General features: G+C 61.0%; 6 protein-coding genes across 12 annotated transcripts; 2 read left to right on the top strand and 4 right to left on the bottom strand.

Annotated features, from left to right (window-relative positions):
- Window positions 1-37: 37 nt before the first annotated feature.
- Window positions 38-2,969, bottom strand: LOC144205053 (ninein-like protein). Its single transcript, XM_077729114.1, has 12 exons — window positions 2,559-2,969; window positions 2,443-2,471; window positions 2,186-2,380; window positions 1,969-2,114; window positions 1,733-1,873; window positions 1,468-1,633; window positions 1,169-1,273; window positions 999-1,094; window positions 830-929; window positions 576-703; window positions 329-499; window positions 38-259 (listed from the first exon to the last, which is right to left on the bottom strand). Exons 1-12 carry the CDS (start codon window positions 2,665-2,667, stop codon window positions 89-91), a joined length of 1,557 nt encoding a protein of 518 aa, XP_077585240.1. The 5' UTR covers window positions 2,668-2,969; the 3' UTR covers window positions 38-88.
- Window positions 2,970-3,171: 202 nt separating this feature from the next.
- Window positions 3,172-10,303, top strand: LOC144205097 (PH and SEC7 domain-containing protein 1-like). Of its 5 annotated transcripts, XM_077729184.1 has the most exons (20): window positions 3,178-3,921; window positions 3,988-4,501; window positions 4,679-4,927; window positions 5,009-5,120; window positions 5,259-5,446; window positions 5,579-5,709; window positions 5,778-5,952; window positions 6,118-6,266; window positions 6,346-6,459; window positions 6,539-6,619; window positions 6,730-6,842; window positions 6,955-7,013; window positions 7,092-7,199; window positions 8,548-8,591; window positions 8,682-8,869; window positions 8,939-9,009; window positions 9,138-9,295; window positions 9,423-9,567; window positions 9,663-9,806; window positions 9,972-10,303. In XM_077729184.1, exons 1-20 carry the CDS (start codon window positions 3,476-3,478, stop codon window positions 10,242-10,244), a joined length of 3,462 nt encoding a protein of 1,153 aa, XP_077585310.1. In that variant the 5' UTR covers window positions 3,178-3,475; the 3' UTR covers window positions 10,245-10,303. The 5 variants fall into 5 exon arrangements, with proteins under 5 accessions (XP_077585306.1, XP_077585308.1, XP_077585310.1 ...); XM_077729180.1 differs by having other exon boundaries at window positions 3,172-4,501; XM_077729182.1 differs by having other exon boundaries at window positions 3,177-4,501; window positions 7,110-7,199.
- Window positions 10,304-10,425: 122 nt separating this feature from the next.
- nfkb2 (nuclear factor of kappa light polypeptide gene enhancer in B-cells 2 (p49/p100)) lies at window positions 10,426-15,921 on the bottom strand. Of its 2 annotated transcripts, XM_077729185.1 has the most exons (22): window positions 15,703-15,916; window positions 15,284-15,326; window positions 15,095-15,170; window positions 14,990-15,030; window positions 14,767-14,865; window positions 14,528-14,679; window positions 14,076-14,353; window positions 13,876-13,980; window positions 13,546-13,773; window positions 13,297-13,422; window positions 13,114-13,233; window positions 12,972-13,005; window positions 12,780-12,894; window positions 12,440-12,650; window positions 12,182-12,351; window positions 11,957-12,059; window positions 11,751-11,866; window positions 11,601-11,661; window positions 11,357-11,526; window positions 11,156-11,282; window positions 10,838-10,921; window positions 10,426-10,773 (listed from the first exon to the last, which is right to left on the bottom strand). In XM_077729185.1, exons 2-21 carry the CDS (start codon window positions 15,320-15,322, stop codon window positions 10,851-10,853), a joined length of 2,442 nt encoding a protein of 813 aa, XP_077585311.1. In that variant the 5' UTR covers window positions 15,323-15,326; window positions 15,703-15,916; the 3' UTR covers window positions 10,426-10,773; window positions 10,838-10,850. The 2 variants fall into 2 exon arrangements, 1 of the variants encoding a protein (XP_077585311.1); XR_013328004.1 differs by lacking the exons at window positions 10,426-10,773; window positions 10,838-10,921; window positions 11,156-11,282; window positions 11,357-11,526 and having other exon boundaries at window positions 15,284-15,454; window positions 15,703-15,921.
- Window positions 15,913-25,669, top strand: shld2 (shieldin complex subunit 2). The gene is made up of 10 exons (XM_077730128.1): window positions 15,913-16,171; window positions 22,544-22,764; window positions 23,313-23,521; window positions 23,623-23,773; window positions 23,845-23,952; window positions 24,028-24,222; window positions 24,344-24,685; window positions 24,750-24,984; window positions 25,078-25,193; window positions 25,262-25,669. Exons 1-10 carry the CDS (start codon window positions 15,981-15,983, stop codon window positions 25,414-25,416), a joined length of 1,923 nt encoding a protein of 640 aa, XP_077586254.1. The 5' UTR covers window positions 15,913-15,980; the 3' UTR covers window positions 25,417-25,669.
- Window positions 18,323-22,212, bottom strand: LOC144205100 (glutamate dehydrogenase, mitochondrial-like). 2 transcript variants are annotated; one of them, XM_077729188.1, is made up of 13 exons: window positions 21,398-22,212; window positions 20,933-21,013; window positions 20,810-20,865; window positions 20,664-20,727; window positions 20,475-20,569; window positions 20,201-20,380; window positions 19,979-20,116; window positions 19,758-19,895; window positions 19,610-19,690; window positions 19,389-19,512; window positions 18,952-19,043; window positions 18,649-18,711; window positions 18,323-18,577 (listed from the first exon to the last, which is right to left on the bottom strand). In XM_077729188.1, exons 1-13 carry the CDS (start codon window positions 21,813-21,815, stop codon window positions 18,458-18,460), a joined length of 1,650 nt encoding a protein of 549 aa, XP_077585314.1. In that variant the 5' UTR covers window positions 21,816-22,212; the 3' UTR covers window positions 18,323-18,457. The 2 variants fall into 2 exon arrangements, 1 of the variants encoding a protein (XP_077585314.1); XR_013328005.1 differs by having other exon boundaries at window positions 18,485-18,577; window positions 18,649-18,821; window positions 21,398-22,211.
- Window positions 25,573-27,003, bottom strand: LOC144205103 (uncharacterized). The gene is made up of 3 exons (XM_077729192.1): window positions 26,824-27,003; window positions 25,894-26,193; window positions 25,573-25,724 (listed from the first exon to the last, which is right to left on the bottom strand). Exons 1-3 carry the CDS (start codon window positions 26,858-26,860, stop codon window positions 25,672-25,674), a joined length of 390 nt encoding a protein of 129 aa, XP_077585318.1. The 5' UTR covers window positions 26,861-27,003; the 3' UTR covers window positions 25,573-25,671.
- Window positions 27,004-27,168: the final 165 nt, after the last annotated feature.

The following is a 27,168-nucleotide window of genomic DNA, read 5'->3' on the forward strand; positions in this document are numbered from 1 at the left end:
GCTCCGGCGTGGCGGCGTTGACAAACTGCTAAAGATGTTGAAATTCTAAACTTTATTGGGAGGTTAAATACGGACCGGCTGTGACCGGCTAGGGCCACAGCGCGGCCGGAAGGAGTTGGGCCAGCAGGCGCCGGAGGGCCCGCCCCATCTCCTCCTGCTCGCCGCGCCGCCGCTCGCTCAGCTGCAGCCTTTGCCTCAGCTGCCCGTTCTCCGCCCGGAGTTCCTTCAGCGCGGCGGCGGACTCCACGTCTTTGGCCACCTGAGGAGACGGGCGGCATTTCCGTGGGTGTCGTCCACCGACCGTACCATAGCTAAAAAGACGGCGTACCCTCTGGCGCAGAGCGCGGCCACACGCTTCCAATGTGCCGTGGAACTCTGAGGAGTCGGCGGCCAAGGGAGACAAAAAGCGCTGGGCCTCCTCTTCCTGCTCCTCCTCCTCCTCCTGCTCCTCCTCCTCCTCGTCCAAGGCTGGGCTAACCTTGCCGTCCGATGTCTGCACCTGTCCAAAAAAAACAAAGGTGACTTTTGGCCTCCTTGAGGCCAGTGGACGAGCCGGGAAGGGCGCTTTATTATACCCAAAGGCCTCGGGGGCCAGCGCCCTCTGTCTGGCGCCCGTGTGGGCCGAGGCGCGTCTCCGCCTCCCGCCGGCCTTCGGCCTTCAGCTGGTCCAGCGCAAACTCCACCTCCACGCTGAGGGGCGGCGCTGTCCAAACGTCAAAGGTCGTCCGAGTTGGAAAAAAATCCACAGCGCGGCCCCCGTCCTCTGGAAGGGACAGAGGTGCCGGAGTCGGGCACCACCCGTCCCTCCGTCCGTCTAAGGCCACCTCACCCGAGCCGCTCCCGTTCACTTCCGACGGCCCGCGCCCAGCCCGGCGGCTTCGGAGAAGCTCCATCTCGGCGCGCAGCTCGTCGTTTTGGTCCCGCAGTTCCTGAAGACGGGGCGAGAGGTCAGCGGCGGACGCCGACCGGTGGAGGGCTTCATCGCCGCCGCCTCTTACTCTGCAGCGCCGTTCGTAGTCCTCCAGGAGTCGCGTCGTCTCTTCTTCGGGCCGGGGCGTGTCGGTGGCGGCGACGGCGGCATCCGGCCCACCGCCCTGACGGACGGAACAAAGAGGTCACCCGATGCTGTCGGTGCCAGTCGCTGCCGGCAACGTTAGCGGCGGCTCACCCGCAGCAGCCGGCGCAAATCGGCGCGCAGACGTCCCGCCTCGCTCTGAGCCTGGCTCTGTCGGCGGCGGGCCTGGGCCAGCTCCTCCTCCAGGTGGCGCTTCTCCTGCCCGCCGAGGAAGAAGAAGTTTTTTCTGGGCCCACGTAGGCGCCGTCCGTGGATTGCCAACAACAACAAAACCTCCCGCAGTGGACGCAAATCCACGCAAAGGCTCAAGGAGGCAGAAAAAGAGCCGCGGCAAGAAAAGCCTCCTTGGCAAAAAATAAATTAAAAATTCCAGAGGGGAGGTGGGCGGCCACCTGCTGGGCGACGCACAGCTCTTCCCGCCGGCGCTCTTCCCGCGCCTCCAGTCGCCGTCGCAGCTCACGCCGCTCGTCTTCTAGCTGCCGCGCGGCGGCCTCTGCGTCCCGCTCGGCCCGCCGCCGCTCCGCCGCCAGACGCTGGCGGAAGTCCCGCTCCATCTCCCTAGCCGAGATAGGAGGAGGACCCGTCACCGGGCCGGTCCCGGCGGTGGCCGAGGCGCCTCCCGTCGGCAAAGTCGTCCGGAGCGGGCAGAATCCTCACCCCACGGCGTCGGCGTGCCGCGCTTCGTCGGCGGCGTGGCGCTCGTCGGCCTCCCGGAGCAGCCGGAGGTGGCGGCGCTCGGCCCGCTCCAGGTCGGTTTTGGCTTTGTCGCGCTCGCCGCCGGCCTCCTCGGCCACGGCCCTGAGAGACGGCGGTGGCGCCGGTGGCGCCTGCCGGTCAGACGATGGCGGCGGGGGCAATTTTTGTGGGGGCGGTCCCCCGTAGCAGACTCTCACCGCAGGTGGTGCAGCTCGTCCTTGTAGCTGAGCAAGGCCGCCCGGCGCAGGGGGAGGCCGCGGTGGTCGCCGGCCAGGAGCGCCTCGTCCAGGGCCCCCGTCAGCTCGGATAAACTCAGCGGCTCGTCGGCGCTAAAGTCCAGCGTCTGCCCAAAGGCCGTGGGAAAGACGGTGTCCGTGCCAAGAATGGGACTTTTCCACGGGAGCGCGTACTGACCCGCAGGAGGCGGCCGGGGCGCCGGACGCCCTCCTCGGCCCACAGGGCCAGCAGCGCCTCGGGGCGGACGCGCCCCCGCCCGTCGTCCAAGCGGCCGAGGACGGCGGGTCCCGCCGGAGCCGTCCGTTCCTCCGCCCGGAACGGCGTGGAGCGGCAGACGGGGACGGGGCCGCGCAGCCGCTTCCCAAATGGTTCCTAGGGGGCGGGACGTTAGCGTGATGCCGGAGCAGAAGCCACGTTGGCGGGCGAAGCCTTACCCCGGCGCCGTCTGGCGTCCGCTCCTCTCCTGCCGTGGGGTCAGAGCGTTTGGGTCACGACCAAAAGCGGTGAAAGTGGAGAAAAGAAAAGAAAAGGGAAGCAAAAGCCAGCCTACCGTCAGAGCCCGAGTCGGCCACAGCGTGGTGGTGGTGGTGGTGGTGGTGGTGATGATGATGGTCCAACTCCGCCCGCTCCGAGCATTTACTGAGGGTGCCGGTCTCCATGGTGCCTGCCTGGACGCGGCCAATCCAAGCACCAATCAAAACAAATGGCAGCAAAGTCGGGGGCTCGGCTGCCTATCTTTCTTCATAGACAAGGACGGGCGGGCGCACACACGAAAAGTTGGAAAGTTTGGATTGCAAAGTAGGAGGAGAGAGCGAAAGAAAGAGGGGGAGAAAGAGAGAGAGAGAGTTGAAATCTGGTCCTCCGCTACGCCGTTCGAATGAGACGAGTCGAAAGTGGACGGCTGTCGAGTGTTTGTTTGCTTGTTTGCTTGCTTTGTCTTACTCCAGTCGTCGAGCCCTTTCTTCACGCTTTCCACATTGGCAAGCCGCTCTATTTTCTTCTCCTTTTTCTTCCTCCTCCTCCTCCTCCTCCTCACGTTGACCGAGCGGCAGAAGAGGAGATCCGCGGAGCCTACTTCCGCTCCCCTTTCAAAATATGGCTTTGCGGGACGCGGGAGACGAGCGTCACTCTGCCTGGATGTGCGCGCGCGCGCCCCCGTGTGTGTGTGTTTGCGCGTGCGCGTACGTTTGTGGGCGTGAGAGAGCGGGCAAATCCTATTAGCGTTCTATTTGTGTTCCGGAAAAGTAGCACTAAGCGTCTTCTTATCTCTACTAGGGGGCTTCAAAGTTGGACTTTGGAGGGGCCAGCCCAAGGAAAAAAGAAAGGATGCGGCGGAATGCGGCAAAGGACAGGCATCCCATTCCTTGGCTTTTGGCCTTTTCTCACCATTTTTTTCTCTCCCCACCTCCAACCGCCGGCCCCCCGTTTCCTTTATCCTCGTCCCTGTGCCCGACACCTTAGCGTCCCATGTCCCACTCGGCCAAAGTTCTCCACCTGTACGTGGAGGTGAGATCCGCCTCCCCGGAAGACCCGGGAGCCGCCCGGCGGAGGAGTGGCCCGCTCCTCCTCCTGCCCGGGCCCCAGAGGAGTCCGGAGCCGGGCCCCGGGGACCGCTCCGCCTCCGTCTTTGAGGACCTGCTTCGAGCTCTGGGGGACGGACCGGGAGGCCCGCCGCGGACGTCGACGCCACCGCCACTGATGACGCCGCCGCCCTCGCTCGGGGAAGCCAGGAGGACGTCGGTGGTGACCTTCGGCTACATCCAGAAAGGCGACGTCCGCTGGCAAAATGAGCCGGGGAGAGAGGCAGCCGCCGGGCGTGGGGGAGGGCCCGTAGGACCCGTCCCGGCCTGCCCAGTTCACCGCTACCCCCTCACTGGCCTCGGCGGCGGCGGCGGCTCTCCTCTTCTCCACAGGTGCGACAAGGAGCGCCGTGCCACAAGGAGTCCGAATGAGTCTGCTTTTTGTGTTTTGGCCCACAGGGAAGCGGCGACTCCAGACGCCGCCTACCGAGCCTCGGAGGAGTCGGGCTCCCCGGAAGTCCGCCGTGGCTCGGGCCCCGCCGGGCACCCTCCGTTCCTCCGCCCGGGGCCGATCCGCCGCTCTCCCGTCCCGGCCGGCGGCGGCGGCGGTGCCGCCCTGACCCCGCGGCGCCTCGACGGGGGACTCCGGGAGGTCGTCGACGGGAGCCCCCGGGCGGGAAGGGCCCCGCGTGTCTCCCGGGCCAGCCCCGAGGCGGATGGCCCGCATCGGGTCCGGGGCGGGGGAGCGCCCTCCGGGGCCTCCTCCCCGTTTTCCGAACTGGAGAACGTGTGGGCGCGGCAGAGTCCCTCTCTGACGCCGTCCCCGACGGAGTCCCCGAGGTCCGTGGGTCCGGCTCCGGGAGACTCGGCGTCGGCGCTCGGGAGGGGGCGTCCGGGCGAGGACCCATCCCCGGAGGTGGCGAGGCGGAAGGCGCCGGCGCGGGACCTTCCGGATACGCGCTCTGGTCCAGAGGTAACGCTTTTGCCGTCGATGTGCTCTGCCGCTGGGGGGAGGGCCGTCGGGCTCCAGAGTGGACGCTTGGCGCGTTGCACTTTGGACGCCATTCTTTTGGCCGACTGCATTGAGCCCAGCCGGCTGGTTAGGAAGCGGCGCTTTTAGCCGCTTTGCCTATATTCTCGCCGTCGGCAGCCGACCGCAGACGGAGAGCGCGGACACCGTGGTCCCGATCGCCGCCAAGCCCCCCATCTCTCCGCCGGGCTCCCGTCGTCGCCGGTCCGTCGGGACCGGTTGGACTCGGGCCGGGGAACCCGGCTAGGCGGTCCGGAGCCGGAGGAGGACGGACGGGGACGGCCGCCGATGGCGTTGGCCGGGTCCCGTGGGAAGACGGCGAGTCTGGGGGAACGGGACGCGTCTCCCTGGAGCCGCTCCCAAATCCAGGTGAGCCGGCGCCCCAAAAACATCCGGCGTACGGCTCCCACCACTTTGCTCTCGTGAAAAGGCGTCTTTTTCATCCGGCAGCCCCTCGCCACTCCCACGGCCACTCCCACGGCCAGTCCGTCCTCCAGGTCGCAGAAAATCGCTCAGGCCAAGTGGGACTTCCTGTTCGGAGGGCAGAGTCCGGCCAACCCAGGTGAGTGAGCGCCTTTTCCGAACGGCCGCTCTTTCACGCCACCGCCGCCGGATGCTCTGGGTGTTCCCACGCATTTCGGACTACTCCCAGTGAAGTCTGGAGAATTCAGGAGACCGGCCGGCGCCTCTTCTTTCCCAGACAAATCCCATTTTCATCTTCGGCGCGCCGGTCCGCCCCCGCCGGGCCAAAGCCGGACGCCGCGCCGGAAGCCCCGTCCGATCCCGGCGGAGCCCACGGGCCCCGCCCCCGAGACGGGCCTCGGATACGCGGAGACGGACCTGGACCGCCTCCCCTACACCCGCTACCGAGAGACCGACCTGGACGAGGTGACGTTGCGCCGATCCTCTCGAACCGGCAACCGCGACTCCATTTCAAGCGGCGAGGCCACGTCGCCCCCGGCAACCGGGCCTCGGTGTCGTCAAAAGAGTTCGGCAAAACCGTCGACCGTGTAAACGCAGGTGATGCGGGCCCAGGAGGACGAGCGGGGAGGTACGGTGGCAACAAAAGTGGAGGAGGTAGAGGAGGAGGAGGATGAGGAGCTGCCGGGGGCCACCCTCGCTTTGGACGCCTTCACTCTGCCGCTAAGAGGGTGAGGCGGGACAAATTTGCTTTCTTTTCTTTGTTTTTGGAGCGGAAAAGCAAGCCCCTCTCGGACAGGGCGTCGGGGGACAAAGGGGCGGTGGCGCCCGAGGGCCACCTGGACTCCTTCAGCCGCCATTTTGAGAGCATCGTGGAGAGCCACCGGGCCAAAGGGAGCTCCCGCGGCAGCCTGGACAGCGTGGACCTGCCCGTCCCGGCCTTCCGCCTTCCCGCGCCGGGCCCCCACATCCGGGTAAGGCTTTCCCCTCCCGCCACCTTCCGTTGGGAGTCAAAACTCCTGAAAGTTGTCGCCCACGCAAGCGCTAACGTCCCGTGGAGAGAAAGGGCGTGATGACGGGGTGCCTTCCGTTGGATGAGCTCATTTTATCACCTGCATTTTTTGGGGGGATGTACGTAGTGGACGGGCGCGGGCCGACGCGCTCTGCTCCCGCCGGCCCGGGGCGCCGCCGACATCATTATCCGGCCGAGCTCGGCCGAGGAGCGTCGGCCGGAGGCGGGAGGAGCCGGCTCGCCCCGACTCCCCGTCCTCGGACACGGCGTGGCCAGGTCAGTCCTAGGGTGGCGCAAAAGTAAGAAGCAAGAAAATCAATTTGACAGCCCATCCGTCAGACTCTGTTGCCTTCAGGGAGCGGGCCACGGACGGCGACGGGACCCAGGTCGATGCCGAGGCCGCCCAACGCCTGGCCGGACGTCTCCACCGGCTGCCCAAGTCGGACGTGGCGCGGCGTCTGGCCGAAAAGTCCGTCCGTCCGTCCGTCCGTGGGTGGAGTGGATGGGAGGCGAATGGATCCCAACGGAGGTCACCTTTGTGTCCACAGGAACCATTTCAGTCACAAGGTGGCGGAAGAATATCTCAGCCAGTTTGACTTCAGCGCCCTGACCGTGGACCAGGCGCTCAGGTGGGCCTGCGTGGGCTTTCCCGGAACGCGTGTCCAAGGGCGTCGTGAGCGCCACGCCACGCCACGCCCCGCCCCGCCCCGCCCCAAACCTTGGCCACTGGCATGCGCAGGTGCTTCCTGAGCAAGTTGACGCTGACGGGCGAAACGCAAGAGCGGGAACGAGTCCTGGCGCATTTTTCCAGAAGATACGCGGCCTGTAACCCCGACGGTCCGCTGGCGCAAGGTTCTCTCCTTTTTGCCATTCCTTTCTTTGATTTTCGAAGGCCATTTTTCACTTTCACGGCCAGCCTTTTTTTTTTTTTTTGCTTTGGTCACGTGATTTGGTCTTGTCTCAGACGGCGTCCACACGCTGACCTGCGCGCTGATGCTGCTCAACGTGGATCTCCACGGCGAGGTGAGCGCCGGCGGCGAGGCGGGGGGTGCTAGAGGCCACCCTCCCTCCCTCACTCACTCACTCACTCACTGACTGAAGCGTGTGACGGCGTTCCAGAAAGTGGGCAAGCGGATGTCTCGCGCTCAGTTCCTGGCCAACCTGCGGGGGCTCAACGATGGAAAAGACTTTCCCGGAGACGTGCTGAAGGTATACTTGCTCTCGCGGTCACACTTGCCACTCCAGCCTATCCATTGCCGTTAACGGAAGCTGCCAATGATCCGGTGGTCGCGGGTGCCTTTTGCTCATTGAGCGTTGATTTTTCACACGGGTGACCGACAAATACTCGAAGCTGGTGACGACGCCGACGAAGAAGACGACGCAAGCCCCTTAGCCCCGCCTCCGAGCAAGCCTCCCACCCCCGCGCCGTCATTGGCCCGGAGAAAATGCGCAGTGAGAGAGAGAGAGAAAGAGAGAGAAAGCAAGGCGACTAGGAGGGCGAGCGAGAAAGCCAGCGAACGCCTCAGTCACCCCCTCATTCCCTCATTCCCTCACTTTGTCATTCCCCGATTCTTTCACTCGCTCGATCCACCGACAAAGGGGGAAACCGAGGAAATAAAAGAAAAGACGTGAACCCCCCCGCTGCCCAGACCACCCCCCCCCCCCCCCCCCCCTTTCGTCACGGACAGGAAGGGAGTTTTGGCCGAGTCTTCGTCGCTGTGTTGGACAGACGCGCGACCACGCCCACCTCCTCTGCTTCCAGGAGATTCACCTATTTTTTAAGGGGGTCTTTTTTCCCCCCTTCATTTTCCTTTCCTTTTTATTTTAGACAAGGAATTACCTCACCTGTTGCTTTCGTCGTTATTTTGGGCTGGGATGATCCTGTTTTTTGGCTTGGCTTTTTAATGTTCAAATATCGAGGGGTGGCCTTCATGTGGGCGACCGCCAGAGGGCGCCGCTTCGGGCCGACCGCCTGAGGTCAAAGGGCCGAGTTTTCCTTTCCCCGAGTGGGCCTTTGAGCCGCGGACCCGGCCCCGGCCCCGGACCCGGCCCCGGACCCGGCCCCGGACCAGGCCCCGGACCGGGCCCCCTTTTCGGAGATGATCGGCGTCAACAGCGTCCAGTCGGCCGAGCGCTCGCGGCGCTCGTGTTCGGCCCGGCGCGCCGGCCACTCCGGGGAGGGCCAACCCTTCCGTCGCTCCAGGACGCCGCGCTCTCGCTCGCTCAAGCCGCTGGCCTTCCCCGATCTGCTGGGACAGACGCAGGAGGAGGCGCCCAAAAACATCCACCAGAAGAACAAGCAGAAGAAGCAGAAGAACCAGGGCAAGGGCAAGGTAGAGGTTTCCCGTCGGGCCCCGGACATACACGTCGGGAAAAACACCGTCCGGAGTCGCGCGTAGTCGAGTTGTTTGGATTTGGGTTTTTTTTTTTTCCATTTGATTTGGATTTTTTTTTTCCCCCCCTGAAAATACAAATGGTGTGGACAATGGAAGCTAGCTATAGTGGCTGGACCACCAGCCTTAGTTTAAAAAGCACTGACGCCTTTCTCGCTTGCCAGGCGTCGTACTCGTCCATCAAGAAGGACAAACTCCAGTGGAGCGCGTGAGTGAGTCACCAAATGGCACGCCAAATGGCACGCCAAATGGCACGCCAAATGGCACGCCAGCTGGGCGCCACTTCCACCTCATCCAGTCTTCCTCCCCACAGGGACGAGGAGGACGAGTCGTCGTCCACCGCCGCCGGCAGGGGCGGGCGTACGGACGCCGCCTCCCGCACCATGAAGCGAGCCGGGAGCGCCCGCCGCCGCCTGGCCGACGGCGAACTCTACAAGAGCGGCTTTCTCCTACGCAAAGTCCACGCCGACGCCGACGGCAAGAAAAGTAGGGGGTGGGCCGTCCCCGCCCGGGGCCGTCCGTCCCTCCGTCCGTCACTGCCATTGGCTTTTGCAGCGTCGCGGGGCAAGCGAGGGTGGAAGTCCTTCTACGCCGTCCTGAAGGGTCGCGTGCTCTACCTGCACAAGGTGAGAACATGGTGCCGGAGGCGGCGTTCTCCACCGGCCTCGGAGTAGCCGCCATTCAATCGCGGAAGGCCGGGCGGGCTAACATTGGGCTTTCTGTCCACGCCGGGATAACCTGGGCTTTTGTGTAGGAGGCGCGCCACGGCGAGCGCGAGCTGACGGAGGAGGACGCCGAGAAGGCCGTGTCGGTGCATCACGCGCTGGCCGTCAGAGCCGTGGATTACGCCAAGCGCCCCGACGTCTTCTACCTGCGCACGGCCGACTGGAGGCTCTTCCTCATGCAGGCGCCGTGAGTCCAAAAGAGGCCACAAAAATCCTGGTCGCCGCCACCGCCCGCCACATGCATTCTCCATTTTTCGTGCCGCCGCCGCCGCCACCGCCACATGCATTCTCCATCTTTCATTTTTCCTGACCAGATCCAGACGGGACATGCGCTCTTGGATCACCCGCATCAACGTGGTGGCGGCCATGTTCTCGGCGCCGGCCTTCCCGGCCGCCGTGGGCTCTCGGGAAGGCTTCGCTCGCCCGCTGCTGCCCGGGTCCCTGACCAAGCTCTCGCAGGTGAATAAAAGGCGCTCACGCCCGCCGCTCCCGCCGCTCATCCCGCTCCGGGCCTTGGCGCGATCTCCAAGGGCCGGTCCCGTGTGGCCACGCAGGAAGAGCAGGCGGCGTCTCACGAGGCCCGCTTCCGGGCGGCGTCCTCCGAGCTGGAGAGGCTGCTCGGCGACCGGACGCCCCGCCAGCTCAAAGGTCACCGCACGGACGAGAGCGGAGCCAGACGAGAGTACTTGGAGTTCGAGGTGGGTGGCGGAGTGGCCCCGAGTGGCCGAAGGTGGCATTACGTTCACGTAATATGACTGGGCCGGAAGTCAAAGTTCCCCCCCAAAAAGCCACCTAAAGACTCCTGTGCTCTGCCAATGCAATGCTGGAACCGTGGACTCAATCCCTGTCATTCTACACCTTAGAAAACGCGTTACGCCACGTACGCTTCGTTGCTGCGCGCCAAGATGTCCGCCGGCGAGGAGGACTTGGCGGCCTTGGAGGAGCGACTGGCGGAGGACGTGGGCGGCGGCTCACCCAAAGTGGGCGGCGGCTCACCCAAAGCGGACGGCGTGGAGAAGAGCCGCGGCTCCAAGAGGGTCTTCAAGGGGGCGTCCAGCCATTTGCTGTGTGCTGACGGCGAGCCAGAAGAAGAAGAGGGGAGCCCCGCCCCTAACCCAAAGCCGGTGGCCCGCTAAAGCTGTTTATTACATTAAAAAGGAACAAAGTGTCTGGGCCCCGCTCCACGACAATACGAGAGACGCATTGCTTGTTCTTTTGGACTTTGCCTTCGCTAGTCCAATGAATGAAGTCAAGCGATTTGTCGCCCCGCCACCACACGGGTCAATTGAACAAAAAAAAAAAGACAGCAAGTCTTCATTCATGAAGAAGAGCTTTCGCTCCGTCATTTATTCGCAGCGGCAACTTGCTAACCATGCGTGCTTTCTTCCTCGCCCTTCACATTGAATAGAAGCATCATGTACACTGCCCTCTGCTGGTCACATCATCGAACACAGGTAAAGAGAGGCGCAGCTCTTCGTGATATACAGGCTTGTTTTTACTTTTCTATAAAGTCCGTTTAGGGTTTTGTTTAAATACTCAGATCGGAGACAAACTAGAAAGAAAAAAAAACCACAGAAGGCCTTCCGAGACGCCGCATTCATCCAGGGTCGACGGCTCTACAATTTTGCAAGGTGCGTTCCTCCGTCCGTCCGAAGAGTACTCCCCCTATAATCAGCATCCTAAGTGAAGGAAGGCAAAGAGAAGAAGTCGCAGCAGCCGGAGCGGTCACCTGATTTTGTCGCTCAGCGATGATCCGCCGGCGGATGCTGCTCTTCCATGGGCTGACTGCCAAAGCCGCTGTCCACCGTGCATTCTGACGCCCGCCGCCGCCGAAAGTCCGGCCACCGGGAAAGGGGACGCAAAATGGGGGTGGGAAGATGGTGGGAGCGGAAAATGTTAGCCCGAAAGTCAGCGCTCCCGAGTGCAAAGATTTTTTCAAGCTCTTTTTCTCTCCTTATTCGGGTGGCTGGACAATGGCCGCAAATTTCACCGCAAAAGGAATGAGCCTTCTTCAAATTCCAAGTCCCAAACGGCGCTTTTCCCTCACCTTGTCGGAGTTTGTCGGTCGGCTCGTCGTCCGGGGGCCGGCAGCGGGCCCGCAGCAGACGGACGCCGTCCACCACGCCCAGTTCCTCCAGCGCCCGCGCGGCGTCTTCGGCGGGACCGCCGGCCAGCTGCCGGCGGAAGGGGCCTTTTTCTTTTGTTCTTTAGCGCCATTTCGCGCACGGTCGGTCTTTGACGCGCCCACCTGGTAGTGTTCCAGTAGGCTTTGGTAGGGGGCGGGGCTTTCCCCGTAGAGGCGGGCCAGCCATCTCATCCCCAGCCGCTCCGCCAGCCGCTTCCAGGGGACGGCGGCGTCCTCCAGGAGAGCCGCCAGGCGCCGCAGCGTCTCGGCGTCCAAGCGCAGACGCTCGTCGCCTGGGAGAAAAGTGACCTTGGCTTTCCGGGACCACCCCCCCAAAGAAACACTTCGGCCACGGGGCGAAACCGACCTGGGTCGTCCGGGCTCTTTGGCTCCACGCGGCCGTCGGACGCCAGCAGGAGCCTCCTGACCTGCGGGGGTGAGTTGGGGGCTTCAACTCCAGGCCTCGCCCGGCCTCGCCCGGCCTCGCCCGGCCTCGCCCGGAGCTCCGCGACCTTACCTTGTGACATTTGGCCAAGTCGGAGGGGGCGTGGCCGGCCGGCGCTCCCCGCGCCTCCCCGTCCTCGTCGGAGGCCCAGACCAGCGGCTCGTCATTTTGCGCATTTTTGTCGGCGCCTGCGGGAAAGAGGGTTAGGCCGTTACGGTCAGCTCCTTACTGTGGGCCAGCGGGCCCGGCCGACCCGCCCGCCCGGCCGCCCGCCTTACCGGCGGCCAGCAGCACGGAGCAAAGCGCCTGCGCGTCGGCAGCGGCGGCCAGGTGGAGGGGCGTGTTTCCCCCAAAGGTGCGAGCGTCCACGTCCGCCTTGAGCTGGAAGCGGAAGAGCCAAAAAAAGTGCCCGTTTTTAGGGCCGCTCGAGGCCGAGCCCGCAGCCAGCCCGCGGCCAGCCCGCGGCCAGCCCGCGGCCAGCCCGCGGCCAGCCCTGGACGTACCTCGGTGACCAGCGTGCAGGCCACCTTCAGCAGGTTCCCGGCCACGGCCAGGTGCAGGGCCGTGTGGCCCGCCTTCCGCTCGGGGGCGTCCACCCGGGCGCCGCTCTCCACCAGGAGGCGGAGACAACGCCGACCGTCCCGACGGACCGCCAGGTGGATGGGGGACGAACCTGAAGCGGGGGAGGCCGAGCGGGAATGCAAAATATGGAGGCGGCGCGGCCGCCCGGACGCCGCCTTGCTTCTTCTTCTTGGTCTCACCGTGGTAATCGGCGGCGCTCAAGAGGCGGGCGCGTTCTTCCCGGCCCAGGCCGGCCAGGATGACGCGCAGCGTGGCCGCGTCGCCCGCCAGCGCCGCCAGGTGCAGCGGGCAGCGGCCCTGGGCGTCCCTGGCGCCCGGGTGGGCCCCCGCCTCCAACAGGGCTTGGGCCTGCGCCGCCTGACGCGTGGACGCCGCCAGGTGCAGCGCCGTCTGAGCAAAAAAAAAAAAGAGAGCGCCCCGGCCCACGGAGTCTCCTGAGAATTTATGGGCGTGGCCCTCGGCCACCGCGCTAAAATAAGCGCCCCTCCTCCTCCTCCTCCTCCCGCCCCGTTGGCCTACCTGCCCGAGGCGGTTGGCGGCGTCCAGCGCCCGTCCGAGTCCCCGTCCCAGCAGCGCCCGGATCAGCCGGCGGGTGAGGTCGGTCCTCCGCCGCAGGACGGACAGGTGCAGCGGACTGAGGGCGTCAGAGAGGGCGGGGCGTCAGAGAGGCGGGGCTTCGGAAGCCAAGCGGCCGAGGGGGGGGCCACTGACGTGTCTCCGCCGGCGTCCGGCGCCACCAGCAGGTCTGCGGAGATGGCGGCGTGACGCCGTTTATAGGCTTGGATCTTTGGGATCTTGGGATGGAATTTGGCAAATGCGGCCATCATCCACAATTGCCGACACCCCCGCTTACCTGTACACGGCACTCGCCCGCCGTCGGACATCCTGGCCCCTCCTCCGTAGCCGCTTCCCGAGTAGAAAACTCCTCCTCCCGCCGTCGCGCCGTCGGCGTATCGGCCAAAGTGAAAGGAACCTGAAAAAGAAAGGGAGGGACGGCGGGCTTTCCCCTGGAGCTCGGGCGGAGGGTCGGGCTCACCGTCCGAGGGGGCGTAGCCTCCCGTGCCGGCCCCACCCCCTCCTCCTCCTCCTCCTCCGGCCCCTCCCTGCCAGGGGTCGTAGTGGGGGAGGGGCTTCTGTCTCTTCCTCAGCACCTCCTCTTTGTCTGGAGGCAAAAAAAAAAGGGGGCCGGATGTTTTGAAAGGACCTTTGGGCCAGGACGGAGAAGACGGACGGACGGACGGACGGACGGACGGACAGAAGAGCCATTTGGCCATCCGCGTCCCACCTTGCACGTGGGGGATGTACGTAAAGTGTTTGGGGTCGCTGCAGTCGCCCGCCTTTTTGCGCTTGAGTTGCAGAAAGACAGTGACGGAGCGCTCCACGTCGGCCTTGTGGTACGCCGGCGTCTTGAACACGATGGCGTACTGCTTGTGGACGTCCGTGGGCGCAAAGTCGCCAAAGGCCTCCCAGCCGCCGTCCTCCTCGTCCTCGTAGAAGCGGATCTCGATGTCGTCTGCCCGAGAGGGAGCGTGACCCGGGGCCGTGCTCTTTGACCCGCTCCCCCACGGGGGCTTTTCCCCCCCGAGACGGCCCCTTCCCGGCCCGCCGCCGGCACCTTTCTGGACTTTGTCGCAGAGCAGGAAGATCTCGTCGCCGCCCAGCACCGACCCGCACGTCTTGTCCATGCGGGAGATCCGAAGGTTGGAGGCGTTGGGAGATTCTGCCGGCAGACGGAGGAGAGTGGGAGGGATGGGACCAGAGTGGCGTGTGCGGCGTGTGCGGCGTGTGCGGCGCCGCCGCCACAAATTGCCTCACTGCTGTCGTAGATGGCGTGGGACACCACGGCCTTGAGGGCCCGCGTGAAGCCGCCGTCGCTGTCTTTCAGGAAGGCGCTGAACTTGAGGCGCACGATGTTCAGGTCCACCAGCTTGGCCAGCTCTCTGGCCTCTTTGCCCAAGGCGGCCTCCTCGCCGGCCGTGGGTTGGGCCGAGCCTCCCCGCCGCCGCCGCCGCCGCCACTCCTCGCGGAGGCGCCGCGTCAGGACCTCGGCCACGCCCTTCTTGGTCACGTGCAGTATGCCCAGGTTGCTGAAACTGAGAGGGGCGGCGGCAGGTCAGGACCCGGGAAGACAACGGCGCCGTCTAGTGGCCGCACTTGGGAACAAAGAATAAGTCTATCGGACGTTCGGCAACTGTTATCTTTTTTTTCCATCCCGTAACGGGATTCGTACGAGCGCGGCGGCGGGAAAAATGGACGGGGATACTGACGACGCCGTCAGGTCGTTGGGTCCGATGTCCATGGTGCACGTCCCGTTGTCGTTGCAGTGGCGTCCCACCAAGCTGTGGGCGTGCACTCGCGGGGGGTCCGTGTGCGTCACCAGCTGCACCTCCACGCGAGCGTGACCCACATAGTTGTTGATCTAAAAACAAAAACAAACAAAAGAGCTCAGGCGCTGGGAAAAAAAAAAGGAATACGGCAGCGAGAACGGATGGACGGACGTCCTCACCCTGACGGTGGGGTACGTCCTCCTGTTTTTTTCGCTGGAGGCTCCCGGCAGACCCCCGTGCGACGGACCCTCGCACTCGTAGCGAAAGCGAAAGCCGCGCTGCAAGAAACGGCAGGTGAGCCACCGGTCGGCGGGTGAGCCGCCGGTCGGCGGGTGAGCCGCCGGTCGGCGGGTGAGCCGCCGCATTGGCGCCCGGTCTACTGGCTGGCGGGACCACGCTCACCTGTTTGGGTTCTTCGATGATTTGGATGTAGGGCCCGTGTGCTGAAAGGTCAAAGAGAAACGTTAGAGCCGACACGGGGGGAAGCGTCTGACGTTTGGCCGCTACCTGTCTCGGGCACGTAAGCTTCCGCCTTCACGTCCACCGGTGGCAGGTACTCGTACGGCGTCAAGTTGAACTGGTACTGAGACGGTCCGTGGTGGGGAAAAAACAAAGACGAGACTCAAAAGTCACGTCGTCAAGTCCTAAACTAGTACCAATCGAGTTGTTTTCTTCCCCGGACTCCATCTCACTCACGTCGTTGTCGTAGCCGTTGATCAACTGCGATTCCGTCATCCTGCTGCGCGTGTAGGCAAAACAAAGGTGACTTAGTGCCTGCCAATGGGCCGAGCTCATTCAGTGGCATTGACGCTAATGGACGTCCACTCCATCGCTACTCTCAATGGACGTCTATGGTCGTCAGTGGCACTGAAACCAAAGTGCTATTATTGCGATTAACGTCAAGTCTTTTCCAATTCTGGGCCTTCATCCTGCCAATCAGTTCGTATGTATACAGTGTAGTACTTGTAAATGTAAATACTAATACGCACAGCGTCGAATTGGCTACTTTTATTGTCATTATACAAGTACAATGAGATGTTTTGCATCATAGTATTCGTGTTCATTCCTGTTCTATATGATTGGATTAAATACGACCAGAAAAAAAGCCAGTTTACCTGCGTTCGCTTGTTGTTGAAAGAAACTTGTCAATGTTGATAGAAAGCAAAAGTGGAGCACGGAAAAGATCGTCTCTCGGAAACAAGCACGTCTGCTTCCGGAAGGCGCTTTCAAAATCAGTTTCGGGGAGTCACGGCGCCCGTTGCGCACATCCTCGAGTTCCGATTGTGCCGACTGCTCGGGCTTTATTTAACGCCTCGGTTACGAATGAAGCGTTTTCCGGAGGCTCCGTCGACGGACGGGATCCCAAACTACTCGACTTTGGGGGCCACTGACCATGATTTTGAAGGCGCCCTCCGGCGCCGGCGGAAAGTCGGAGCGGGAAAGGATTGCCATGGCAACCGCCGGCCTGTCAATCTCAGGCGGAAAGCCCCGCAGACGAGGGGGAATTCCGAGCAGCTCAAATCCTCCCATCCGCGCAGGCAATGCCATGCAAGCAAGGTTGTCGCCGCAAAAGGGCAACATTCTGTAAGTAAAAACCACGGCGGGCTTTTCGGACGTTACAATTAGTTTTACACACTACATTATATATTGTAGGCCACCAAGCATTGCCGGTGGGCCAGATCACATTTGTGGGCCTGTAAAGTTATTTGTTGACTTTTTTTTTATGATCAGTATTATGCATGCCATCAAATCAAATCCATTCAAAAGCCTTTATCGTCATCATACACAGCTGCGTATAAAGCTTAGTGTGACTGCTTCTCTTGCATCCCAATCCCCGCTGCTTCAAAGTTTGCCAGTCAGCTCGCTCGCTCGATCCGGGCCAATTCAAGTTTTTTGGACCTATTTCAAACGTGGGCCTTCAAATTGCAAACTTTTGACCAATGAAGAGAGAAAGTGGCTCCAACAAATTGAATCATTGGACTTATAAGGGAAGATGTTACATCCCCAAAGACTAAGCATTTATTTAACAGGGCTGGACAAAAACTACAATAAAGGGCCAAAAGTGAGTGCTTTGGCTAACGGCAACAACAAACTTTCTACTTGAGTTTCAACTTGTAAAGAGAAAACTTTCCGCAATACTAAGTGTCCTGCGACTGCAATCAGTGGATTGGCATCAGCTGCTTCATAGGGCCCAACCCCCGCTGTGCTTCAAGTTTGTCAGTCAGTTCAGCTCGGTCGCTTCGGGACGGCTTGCCAAAGCAAAAGCTGCCCTCCCCCTCCCCTCCCCTCCTCACCCCCACTGGACACAACCCCCATTGATTCAATTTTGTCAACTGTGTCTTTGCTGGATGACTTGGAAATCACACAGCAGCCAGTTCAAGACTTTTATTTATTTATTTTTTATTTTTTTACCTATTTCAAATGTGGCCCTTTAAAATTACAAACTTTTGACCATTGAAAAAAGCACCTCGAAGAAATTGAAGCATTGGACATATGAGGGGAAGACATAATGTCCCATAAGGCAAGGCATTTATTTAACAGGGCTGGACAAACTAAAATAAAGGGCAAAAGTGGGTGCTTTGCTTTCAACTTCTAAAGAGGAAAGCTTTCCGCAATACTAAGTGTCCTGCAAGTGCAATTAGTGTATTGAGATCAGCTGCTTCTCGCATCCCAACCCCCGCTGTGCTTCAAGTTGGTCAGCTCGGTGGGTGGACGGCTAGAGCCAAAAGTGTCTCCCTCCCTCCCTCCCTCCCTCCCTCCCTCCCTCCTCACCCACGTTGGCCCAACCCCCGTCCATTCAACCTTATTCACCTATGTATATGTGCCTTTGCCGGTCCTGCCTGCTATCAACTGTCAAGAGTCCATTCGAGACAATATTGTTTTACCTATTTAAAACGTGGGTCATCAAAGTGGACACTTTTGACTATTTTGACTCATTTAAGAGCACCTTTATTAAATGATATTTGACCCATTTGGTTCTAAACAGCTGTGAATGATGATCAAAAAGGCTTTGCATTTGATATAAAGGCCTAACATCCCATACGAGTAGGCTTTCATTACAAACGATTCCACAAAATGTTGGTTTGCATAGAGAGGAAACTCTCCGCAATACTAAGTGTCCGGCGAGTGCAATCAGTGGATTGGCATCAGCTGCTTGTCTTGCAGCCCAACCCCCGAGCCTTCAAATCGGTCAGTGCTGAGTGACTTGAGCAAAACCAAAAGCGTCTCCCTCCCTCCCTCCTCACTCACGTTGGCCCAACCCCCATCCATTCAACTTTTTCCACCTCTGTATATGTGCCTTTGCCAGCCCTGCCTGCTATCAACTGTCAAAAACCAACTCGAGACTTCCTTTTTTTTACCTATTTCAAACGTGGGCCATCAAAGTGCACACTTTTAACCATTTGGACTCATTTAAGAGCACCTTTGTTAAATATTTCACCCATTCCATTACATGCAGATGTGTATGATGACAATACATGTTTTTGATTTGATATGAAGGCATAACATCCCATAATAGTAGGCTTTCATTTCAAAGGATTGCACAAAATGTAGGCTTTGTCAGTAGTAATGGTAAAACAAGAACTTGTAGTCCAGGTACGTGTTCTTGCGCGTTCTGCTTCTACAAGTATGTGTCCTTGCATGCATGTACTTGTTTTGTCAGGCATTTAAATGAATGCGGTTTTCAGCGTTATGTTACCCTTGACTTGAACACACGGACATTTGGAGTCGAGCAGAGACATTTCATCTTTTTTTTTAATTCAATCCAGCGGTCAGAAGGATTTCATGGAGCTCATCCAAGCCTGAGACGTGACAGTAACAGGTCAACAATGGGCCCCTTTGAGAAAAGGCTCCGACTCCGAGCCGGGACGGCTACGTGAAGATGAGTCCGGCCTCGGCGTACACTCGGAAGACTTTCTCGATGGCGTTGACGTAGGCGGCGGTGCGCAGGTCCAATCCCAGCTGGAACGTGCCGGCCGTGCGCATGATTTGCTGCCGGAGAGGTCGGCGGCAGAGGTCGGACGCCGGCAAAGGTCGCGGGTCGAGTGCCGGCAAAGACTCACCCTGGCCGAGCGCTCCATGGTGAAGGCCAAGCCCGAGTGGACGATGTCCTTCTCCGACGCCCCCTGTGGCCGGGGGCGGGTGTGCGGGTGTTCAAATTGGAGATAAAAAGGGGAAATGCTGTGGGTTCATTTGGTCTGGCTTGGCCCACTTGCTATTCATTCCTTTTGGGTGACTTGGACCAAAAAAATGGTGTATTTCGGGGACGCGGATGTGCAAAAAGGTGGCACCCCGTGATAAGGATGGCAGCGTCAGCGATAAAAAAAAAAAAATCAAAAAAAAAATCTACAAGACTAGCTACTTACGGCAATGCGGGCCTGGAACTCCGAAGTGGGCACGACGGGGATGGCGCCGCCGTGCTTGCCGAACTTCCTCTCCAGACTTTCCTGGACTGACACTGAGGAAGGAGGTTGTTCAAATGAATACAAAAGACCAAAAGAGAAAAGTCAAGGGAAGTAGGCTCTCTTGTTGTCATTCTGTCGACTGGCAAACAAACTAGGCAATGGGCGTTGCCTTGGTTGGGCTGGAGTAACTAATAGGTGAAAAAACACCCAGATGCTCGTGGCAAATTCCTTTTGGGCGTGCCAAAGGTGAAAGAAATGCTCCCTCTAATCGTGAATGATCAACAGAGAGAGAGAGAACTTTGCAAAATCAACACATAGACACTTAGACGTGGCCGAAAAGAACGCAATCGCCCTCCCAGCCAAACTCCGCCCTCCCTATCGCGGCCCCGGCCACTCACTCAGCAGGTGGTAGTTGGAGTCGCGCTCGTACTTGAAGGTCAGGCGGCCGTAGCTGACGTGGTTGAGGTTCTTCAGCCACTCAAAGTAGGAGACGGTCACGCCGCCGGCGTTCAGGTACATGTCCTGCGGCGGGAGGGTTAGCTTGAGCTGGGCGCCGGACGCAAAAGCCGCCGCCCCCGCCAACGCCACCGCCGCCGCCACCGCCGTTCCGGGGCCTCACCGGGATCACCAGGATGTTCCTCTCCAGGAAGATGCGGTCGGCCTCGGGCGTGGTGGGACCGTTGGCGCCCTCGGCCACGATCTGCGCCGAGCGGAGTGGAAGCCAAGGCCAAAGTCAAAGTCAGACGGCGTAAAAGTGAAGCGCCGACCTTGGCTTTGACGTTGCGCGCGTTTCTGGCGGTGAGCTGCTTCTCGCCGGCGGCGGGGATGAGGATGTCGCACTCGGCCTCCAGGATGCTCCCCTCGTACGGACGGGACTTGGGGAAGCCCACGATGGTCCCGTTGGCCTGGAGGAGCCCGGGTCAGACCGGCTTTTCCACAACAACAAAAGGAGATATTCATCATAAGGCGGCGAGCCCGCCGTCCCCACCAGTTTGTATTCCTCCAGCTCTTTGGGGTCGATACCCTCCGAGTTCCAGATGCTTCCGTCGATCTCGCCCACGCCCACGCATTTGGCTCCGAAGCGGTGAAGGTACCTCATGGAGTGGAGACCCACGTTGCCGAAACCCTGAGAGCGCCGAGGGAGGGGGCGGGGCGTTTGGACCGATGGGGCAAAGATTTGAGGCCCGCCCGGCCCCGGCGGCGAGCTTACCTGAACCACGAATGTCTTATCTCCAAATCCGGGACACAATCCCAGCTTGCTCATGTAGGCGGCCTCGTTGACAAAGTTCTCCACGCCGTGGAAGACGCCCCTGCCGGTGGCCGAGATGCGCCCGTGGATGCCCCCCTGGCTGATGGGCTTGCCCGTCACACAGGCGTGAGCGTTGATGTCCTGCGGGAGAGGACAGGAGGGGCGCAGTTCGGGGGCGCAGTTCGGGGGCGCAGTTGGGGGCCGTGAGCCCGGCCGGGCGCCCATCGCCACTCACGTTGTAGCCCATGGTGGTGGCAAAAGTGTCGGCGATCCACGCCATCTCGCGCTCGCCCGTGCCCATGTCGGGGGCGGGAACATCGATTCCGGGTCCTGCCCAAGCGAGCGCTCCCGTTATTGGCGGGCGGCGTGCCCAAGCGAGCGCTCCCGTTATTGGCGTGTGGCGGAGAGACAATTGCCTCCTCACCGATGAAGCCCTTCTTGGCCAGCTCCACCGTGAACCTCCTGGTGATCTTCTCCAGCTCGATGTCCTGGCAAGTCCATGCGGCGGGCAAAGTGGACATTTGGCACTTTTATTATTTCACCAGAAGAGGAGGAGGAAGGTCCACTTACAGAATACTTCTTGCGGTCGATCTTGAGGCCGGCTTTGGCGCCTCCAAACGGGACGTCTGCGAGCGGTGCAATGAGCCAGGTCCAACGATACGGGAAGGCGACGGCGGCGGCGGCCATACTGACCGACCACGGCGCATTTGTAGGTCATCAGCGACGCCAGCGCCTTGACCTCGTCCAGAGACACGTCCAAGCTGTAGCGGATCCCTAAGAATGCAGAGAACAACAACAAGGGTCGGTCCTGGTGACAGAAGATTGACGGTTGGGTTGGAACTCCCCGCGTGCCTCCCTAAGGCACCCTCTTCAGTCATGGCTCCCCGCAAAGCAAAGCTCCTTAACCTGGCTTGGCTTCCCGCTTGACTTGGTTGGGTTGGAACTCCCCGCGTGCCTCCCTAAGGCACCCTCTTCAGTCATGGCTCCCCGCAAAGCAAAGCTCCTTAACCTGGCTTGGCTTCCCGCTTGAATTCAGGTTGCTCTCTCCCTCCCACCCTCCCTTCCATGGAATATCAAAGCCACGCCCACCCACCCAGCCACACATCCACCCACCCACCCACCCAGCCAAAGACCACAACGCCGCCCTGCTCTGCTGACCTCCTTTACAGGGCATCCTGTGCTGGCTGTGCTGAGCTCGGTAGCCCTCGATGACTTCCCACTCCCCGTTGTCCCTTTTGATGGGGAAGTTGAGACTGAGGACGTGATTGCAAGGCTTGATGATCCGAAGTATCCCGCGGACGAGTTTCCTTTTGTTCTCGGCGCTCTCTCGCGACTTGAGCTCGTCCACCAGCTTGTTCTCCACGATGGCGGCGCCGCGGTCGAAGAAGCCCTCCACCATGGCGAAGAAGTCGGGCTCGCCGTCCACCTGCGAAGAGTAGGTGCGGTTCCGCGGCGGCCGAGACGACGACGCCGGTCGGAGGAGGAGTGAATGGCCAGCGGCGACGAAGGCCAGCCGCCGCCGACGCTCGAAGCTCGTCGTGCACCGGCTCAACATCCCGACCAACCTCGGGTACATGTTGACTTGAGATGTTCTCGGTCGGAGGAGTCAAGAGAAGAAGAAGAAGAAGAAGAAAGTGGGCGACAAATTTGAGGAAGTGGGAGCGGAACCGCCAAAACTCCTCCTCCTCCTCTTTCTTTACTCACTTTTCCTGTTTGACAACTTTACCTGGGCGACAACATAACATCTGGCGCTAATGGCTAGCCAAGGCTAGCCTAGCCTCTTCTAGCATTAGCATGCCACAACTATCAACCATCGACAACTAGCCTGACATAAACGTCACGCCACGTCTCCCGTAAGTAAACCAATTGTGCTCATTGAACATGGCGAAGCCGCTTTGTTCCTTTCTCGTAGCAACTAGCTCATTCAAGCGCCATTTGTAGTCACTTGTAGACATCAAATCCATCCCAACTGGGAAGTAGGATCGAGGCACTCAGTAGCGCTGGCGCAAAGCCAATTTGTAGCTAAGTTTCATAGGTTAAGCAGGTAGGAAGTGCCTCAAAAGATGTGTACGTGTGTGTGCGTGTTTGCCTTTATTTTACATCCAGTTCAGTGCACTTTTTTCTAATCTTGGATGCATTTTCTTATGTATTATTATTGATTAGATTTCGTTTTCTCATGCAAACATGTACAACAACAGTGTGATGAGGTCAAATGATCCTCAATGTGCCTTTTCCCGTCGGACCGCCGTTCACACTCTCTCGTCTCCACAATATGAGCCCAGTCATTTCTTCCTCCGTCGTCAGCATGTGCTCGAGGCCCGACATCCGGGCCTTCCTGGGGGCCCCGCGCCCCGCCGACGTGGGCGCGTGGAAGCGGCCTTCGCGGCCCGCCGACCCGGGCGCCGAGGAGGCGCGGCCCCCGCGCTGGAGACGACTGGAACTCACCTGGCGGGGAGGCCGCCTGGTCCCCGTAGCTGCCAATAGAACGCAAGCGCCGTTGGGCTTTTCCACGCCCCCGCACAGAGGTAAGGGGGGAGAGGGACACTGGCGTGGCAATGGCGTGACTTGCCAATCCCTCAAATCTTCCCAAACAAAGCACCCCAGTACAAATGAAAGAGGATTGGGTGAAAACAATACTATTGGCGTTTGTTTCTTTTCCACCTGCTCTTTTTTTTTTTGTTTTGGGGGATGGATTTGATACAATAGGACACCAATAGGATCCCAGGTCCGTTCTCACTACGTCGTTTATTTACAAGAGAGAAAAACACCAAGACTTTTGTCTTCTTTCAAGTTCAAAGTGGCCGTTCGTTTTGAATAGAATTTGTGTGTTCCGTTGACCTTAATGGACCGCTAGAGTGTAGTAGTGAGTAGACTGTCTTTCAAGATAAGCCTGTTAACAAATAACTTGGACGCTAATGTCAATAGGTTGAGAATATACTTGAATATATAAAACACTACTTACTCCCAAAATAATTCAAGTCGTCGTTTTTAAGGCTGAAAAAGTAATTGGTGGAAAAGGAAGGAAAAAAAGCCCGTCGTCCTCATGTTAACTTTGACCTTTCACTGTGTGCAGCTTCCGAGGAGCCTCCCAGTCTGCCGGGCTGCCGTCCCGAGGTTTCCGCCGAGCCGGAGGCGGCCCGGCCAGAAGCGTGGGTCGAGCCAGGAGCGTGGGCCGAGCGCACCGGCGCTCGGCCCACGCTACTGGCCCGGTGTACACAAGGCGCTCGGTCCTACGGCGTTTTGGCCGCCGCGGTTCATCCCTGCCAAGTCAAGGAAATCCAGGTGGGCGCCCGCCGACCGAGGCGCTCCGTTTGGACGGGCCCGCCAGCCAACGGGGAAACCATCCTTTACGGGCCGGTCCGTGACCATTGGCGTCCCGGCAGGTGAGACGCGGACCTCGGGCGGGTTCCCGGGTGCCCCTGGCCAGCCTGCTGGTGACGGACCAGTCGGGAGTGGACGCCACCGTGCTGCTGTGGCGCCGCTCCGCCTACCGGGCGGTGAGCGTGGGCGCCGGCGACGTGCTCTTCCTCACGGGTATGCCGCCGCCGCCGCCTCCCGTTTCTCACGAAACCCCCCCTCGACCACCGCGAGCTTTTGGCCCCCAGGCTTGCGGCCCAGCGAGGACGTCTGGACGGGGGAGAAGGTTCTGCAGTCCACATTCGCCAGCAAACTGCTCCACTTGGGCCACGTCAGCGCGCCCGCCTTCCCCCGAGGTGCGCCGCCGCTCCAATCTGGACTGGCGTGGAGCCAGAGTGGGCCACCCTCACCTGCCCCGCTCGCTCTTCCAGACAGCGGTCGGGTGGACGCGGCTTCCGTGGCCGCCCTGTGCCGCTTCCTGGGGGAGCGGCGGCCCTCGCTGCTGGCCTCGCCGGCCCGGCCTCCCCGGGACCCCGCGGGCCCGCCTTACGCCCCCCGCTGGGCGCGTGCCGTCAATTCGCTGGTCCACGCCTTGCTGCGCGTCAAAGACGCCTACGTCAGCACGGGTGGGTGTGAGGGGGAGAGGGGGCGTCGTCCGACTCCGGTCCCGGCTTCGCTCGGTTGCCGGTGTGGTCCCACGCGCCCCCCGATCCCCGTTGTGAAAATGCCGGCGTCTCCACGTGGCAGAGTGGCGAGCGGAGGCGGAGTCTTGGCGTCGTTCGGCTCTGGAGCGCCACGCGGTGGCCAGCGCCGTGGGCGCCGGCGGCCAGCGGGGGGCGCTGGTTTTGCGGGGCTCGGCGCTGGACTGGCTCCCCCGCTTCCGGCGCCGTCCCGACGCCGTCTGGGACGTCCGCTTCCTGCTGGTCCGGGAGGGGCGGGATTGGCCGGTCCCCGAACTTCACGCCACCTACTGGAGCGCCGCCCGCCCGCTGGACCCGGCCGACCCCCGGCTGGCTCCCTTCCTGCGCGACGCCGCCGGCGGCGCCGTGGAGATGGACGTGGACACGCTGCTCTCTCAGGAATACTCGGGTGAGCCGTCCTCCGAAGGCCTGTCGACGGTCATTTTGAAGGCGAGGCCTTTTCGCACCCTCAGGAGAGGTGGCGCTGAAGGTGCGCGTGCTGACCTTTGGTTTCCGGTCGTCACGGCGGACGGCGCGGCCCGGCCTGGACGTGCGCACGTCGCTCTCGGAGGTGGCGGCGGCCCTGAGCGACGACACCACCTACCCGGGCTGCGGCCGCTGCGCCGCCGAACTGGAGTGCGACGCTAACGGCATCTACCGGCCCTGCTACCCGTGCCTGCCCGCCGGTCTGGTGCGCCGCTACTACAGGTGGGCGGGCCCTGAGAACGCTTGATTTTTTGGGGGGCGGGGTTGACCTCGGGGTCAATGAGGTTAATCAGAGAGTGACGATGGCTCCCGCAGGCCGGCCGCGCTGACGATTGGCCGACGGGACGGCCGGCGCGTCCGCGTGGAGGTTCCCGGCGTCGGCGTGGAGAAGATCCTGGGCGTGGCGCCGGAGCAGCTGCAGAAAGACTCGGGTGAGCGAGAAGTCTTAGCGCCGCTTGACGTCGACGGGCTTCTCAACGTACGTGGGCCGGATCTCCAGGCGCCGGCGTCCGAGCGGCGACGGAGAGGCTCCGCCTCGTGCTGAGCGGGGAAAGCGCCGTCAGCGTGCGCAGCCACTTTGTCTGCGACGAGAACGGCGCCCCCGTCAGTCGGGAGTTGACGTTGCTGGATCTGCAACTTGCCGCCCAAGCGTGAAGGGGTCGGGTCGGGTGACGTCAGGTGACGGACTCTTGAATGAACTTTTTCCAGCAGAGCCACTTTCCCCAACAAGAAATACATCCAAGGATACCAGGCCCGAGTTTAAAAAGTGTGTGATGTGTTAATGGAGACAATGATTGTTTTGAAAGGGAGCCCAATCCTGCTTTTTATTTACATGTATTGATGGATTTGAAGAAGGAAGGAAGGAAGGACGTCGGCCAGCGTAAATAAACGGGCCGATAAAGTGGCACTCTAGTTTCCTCCGGATGATTCTTCCGCCACCTTCATCAGGTCGCCCAGCAAATCTGAAGGCACACAAAGAGCGGGTATTGCGAGCTAGTCGCGGTCCACGCGGGAATGCCGGCACGTGCTAATACGCGTGTTATAGCGCCGGTACGCCACAGCGCGCGCGCGCGCTTCCTCGTGGAGCGAGTATCGACGATACGGTGGACGCGGAGGCAAAGCAGGGCTCACCTCCATCGCCGGGAGCGCTTCCTCCTCCTCCTTGGCCGCCAGCGGCGCCACTTTGTCCCGCGGCGCCCCCCGGCAGGTCGCTCTCGCTAAAGAGACCGTCGAAACCGGAACGCTTGGGCTTGTCGTCGTTGTCGTCGTCGCCCCTGTCGAAAAATTTGGAGAAGATGCTTTCCTTGTCCTCTTCTTTCTTGTCGTCTTTGGGGCCCCCTCCTGAAAAAAAGGAGCCGATGCCCCCTTTTTCCTTTTCCTCTTTGTCCTTGACGCCGAAAACCGACTTCAAGCCGTCCTCCACAGCGTCCCCTGCACGCAAAGGACCGGCGGCGTGGTGTGGTCACACTCTACTCGGACCTCTGACTTCTCTTAGGGCCGGCGGGGGTGGCCAAGTCTGCTCCTGTCCCTGTCATCCACTCTGCTTTCCATATCGAACCTCCCTCCCTCCCTCCCTGCCTCTCTCCCTCCCTCCCTGCCTCTCTCCCTCCCTCCCTCCCTGCCTCTCTCCCTCCTCTAACACACCTGAATGGAATGATCAACTAGCTCGTCAGCAAGCTGTCCACAATCTTGCTAACGATCCCCGTGACCTGATTGAGTCAGGTGTGTCAACGGAGCGAGACACGGAAATCACAGAGTGGATGACGGACGGGGACTTGGCCTCCGCCACCGGACTTGGCCTCCCCCGCCTGGCTCAGGGCCAAAGAAAGGGAGCGCTAAAGTTGCAAAACGGCCGGATCAAAGTCCGTTCATTACCCACGCTAATGACGCCGTGGGGGAAAAAAGCTCCCCATGAGGGAGTTTGCCATTGGACCGTGAGCCCCTTAAACGTCATCCCAAACACAAGTCAAGGTAGTCATGTCGTGGCTGGCCTATTTGTTCTTTCTTTGGCCCTAAAGCGCTGGCGCTCGCCAACGAGCGAGGACGGGTGGACACACTCACCCGCGTGGCTGGCGATGACCCCGAATAGTTTGTCCATGGCTGCGTTCCGTCTTGCCGTGTGTCTGTTTGTCTGTTCTCTCGCTCAGGTGGAAGTGAAACAGCCGGCCGGGCGGGCGGGCGTGGTTTTGCGCAAGCCGATAGGCGGACGGACCCGTTCCGCCCGTTTTCTCGGCGAGGCGCACGGAATCTTGTTTTGATGCGAACGGCGGGACCGCCCTAAACAAAGGCTTATTTGTTTGGATTGACGCGGCTCGCCGCCCCTCCCGCAACTGGTTAGTCTCCACTCCCGTTCACGCCAACGCCTTGCGGCAAACCCCATAGCAGACGCGGGATATGAATCTAGCG

Source organism: Stigmatopora nigra, chromosome 12, assembly GCF_051989575.1.
Source record: "Stigmatopora nigra isolate UIUO_SnigA chromosome 12, RoL_Snig_1.1, whole genome shotgun sequence".
Taxonomy (NCBI): Eukaryota; Metazoa; Chordata; class Actinopteri; order Syngnathiformes; family Syngnathidae; genus Stigmatopora; species Stigmatopora nigra.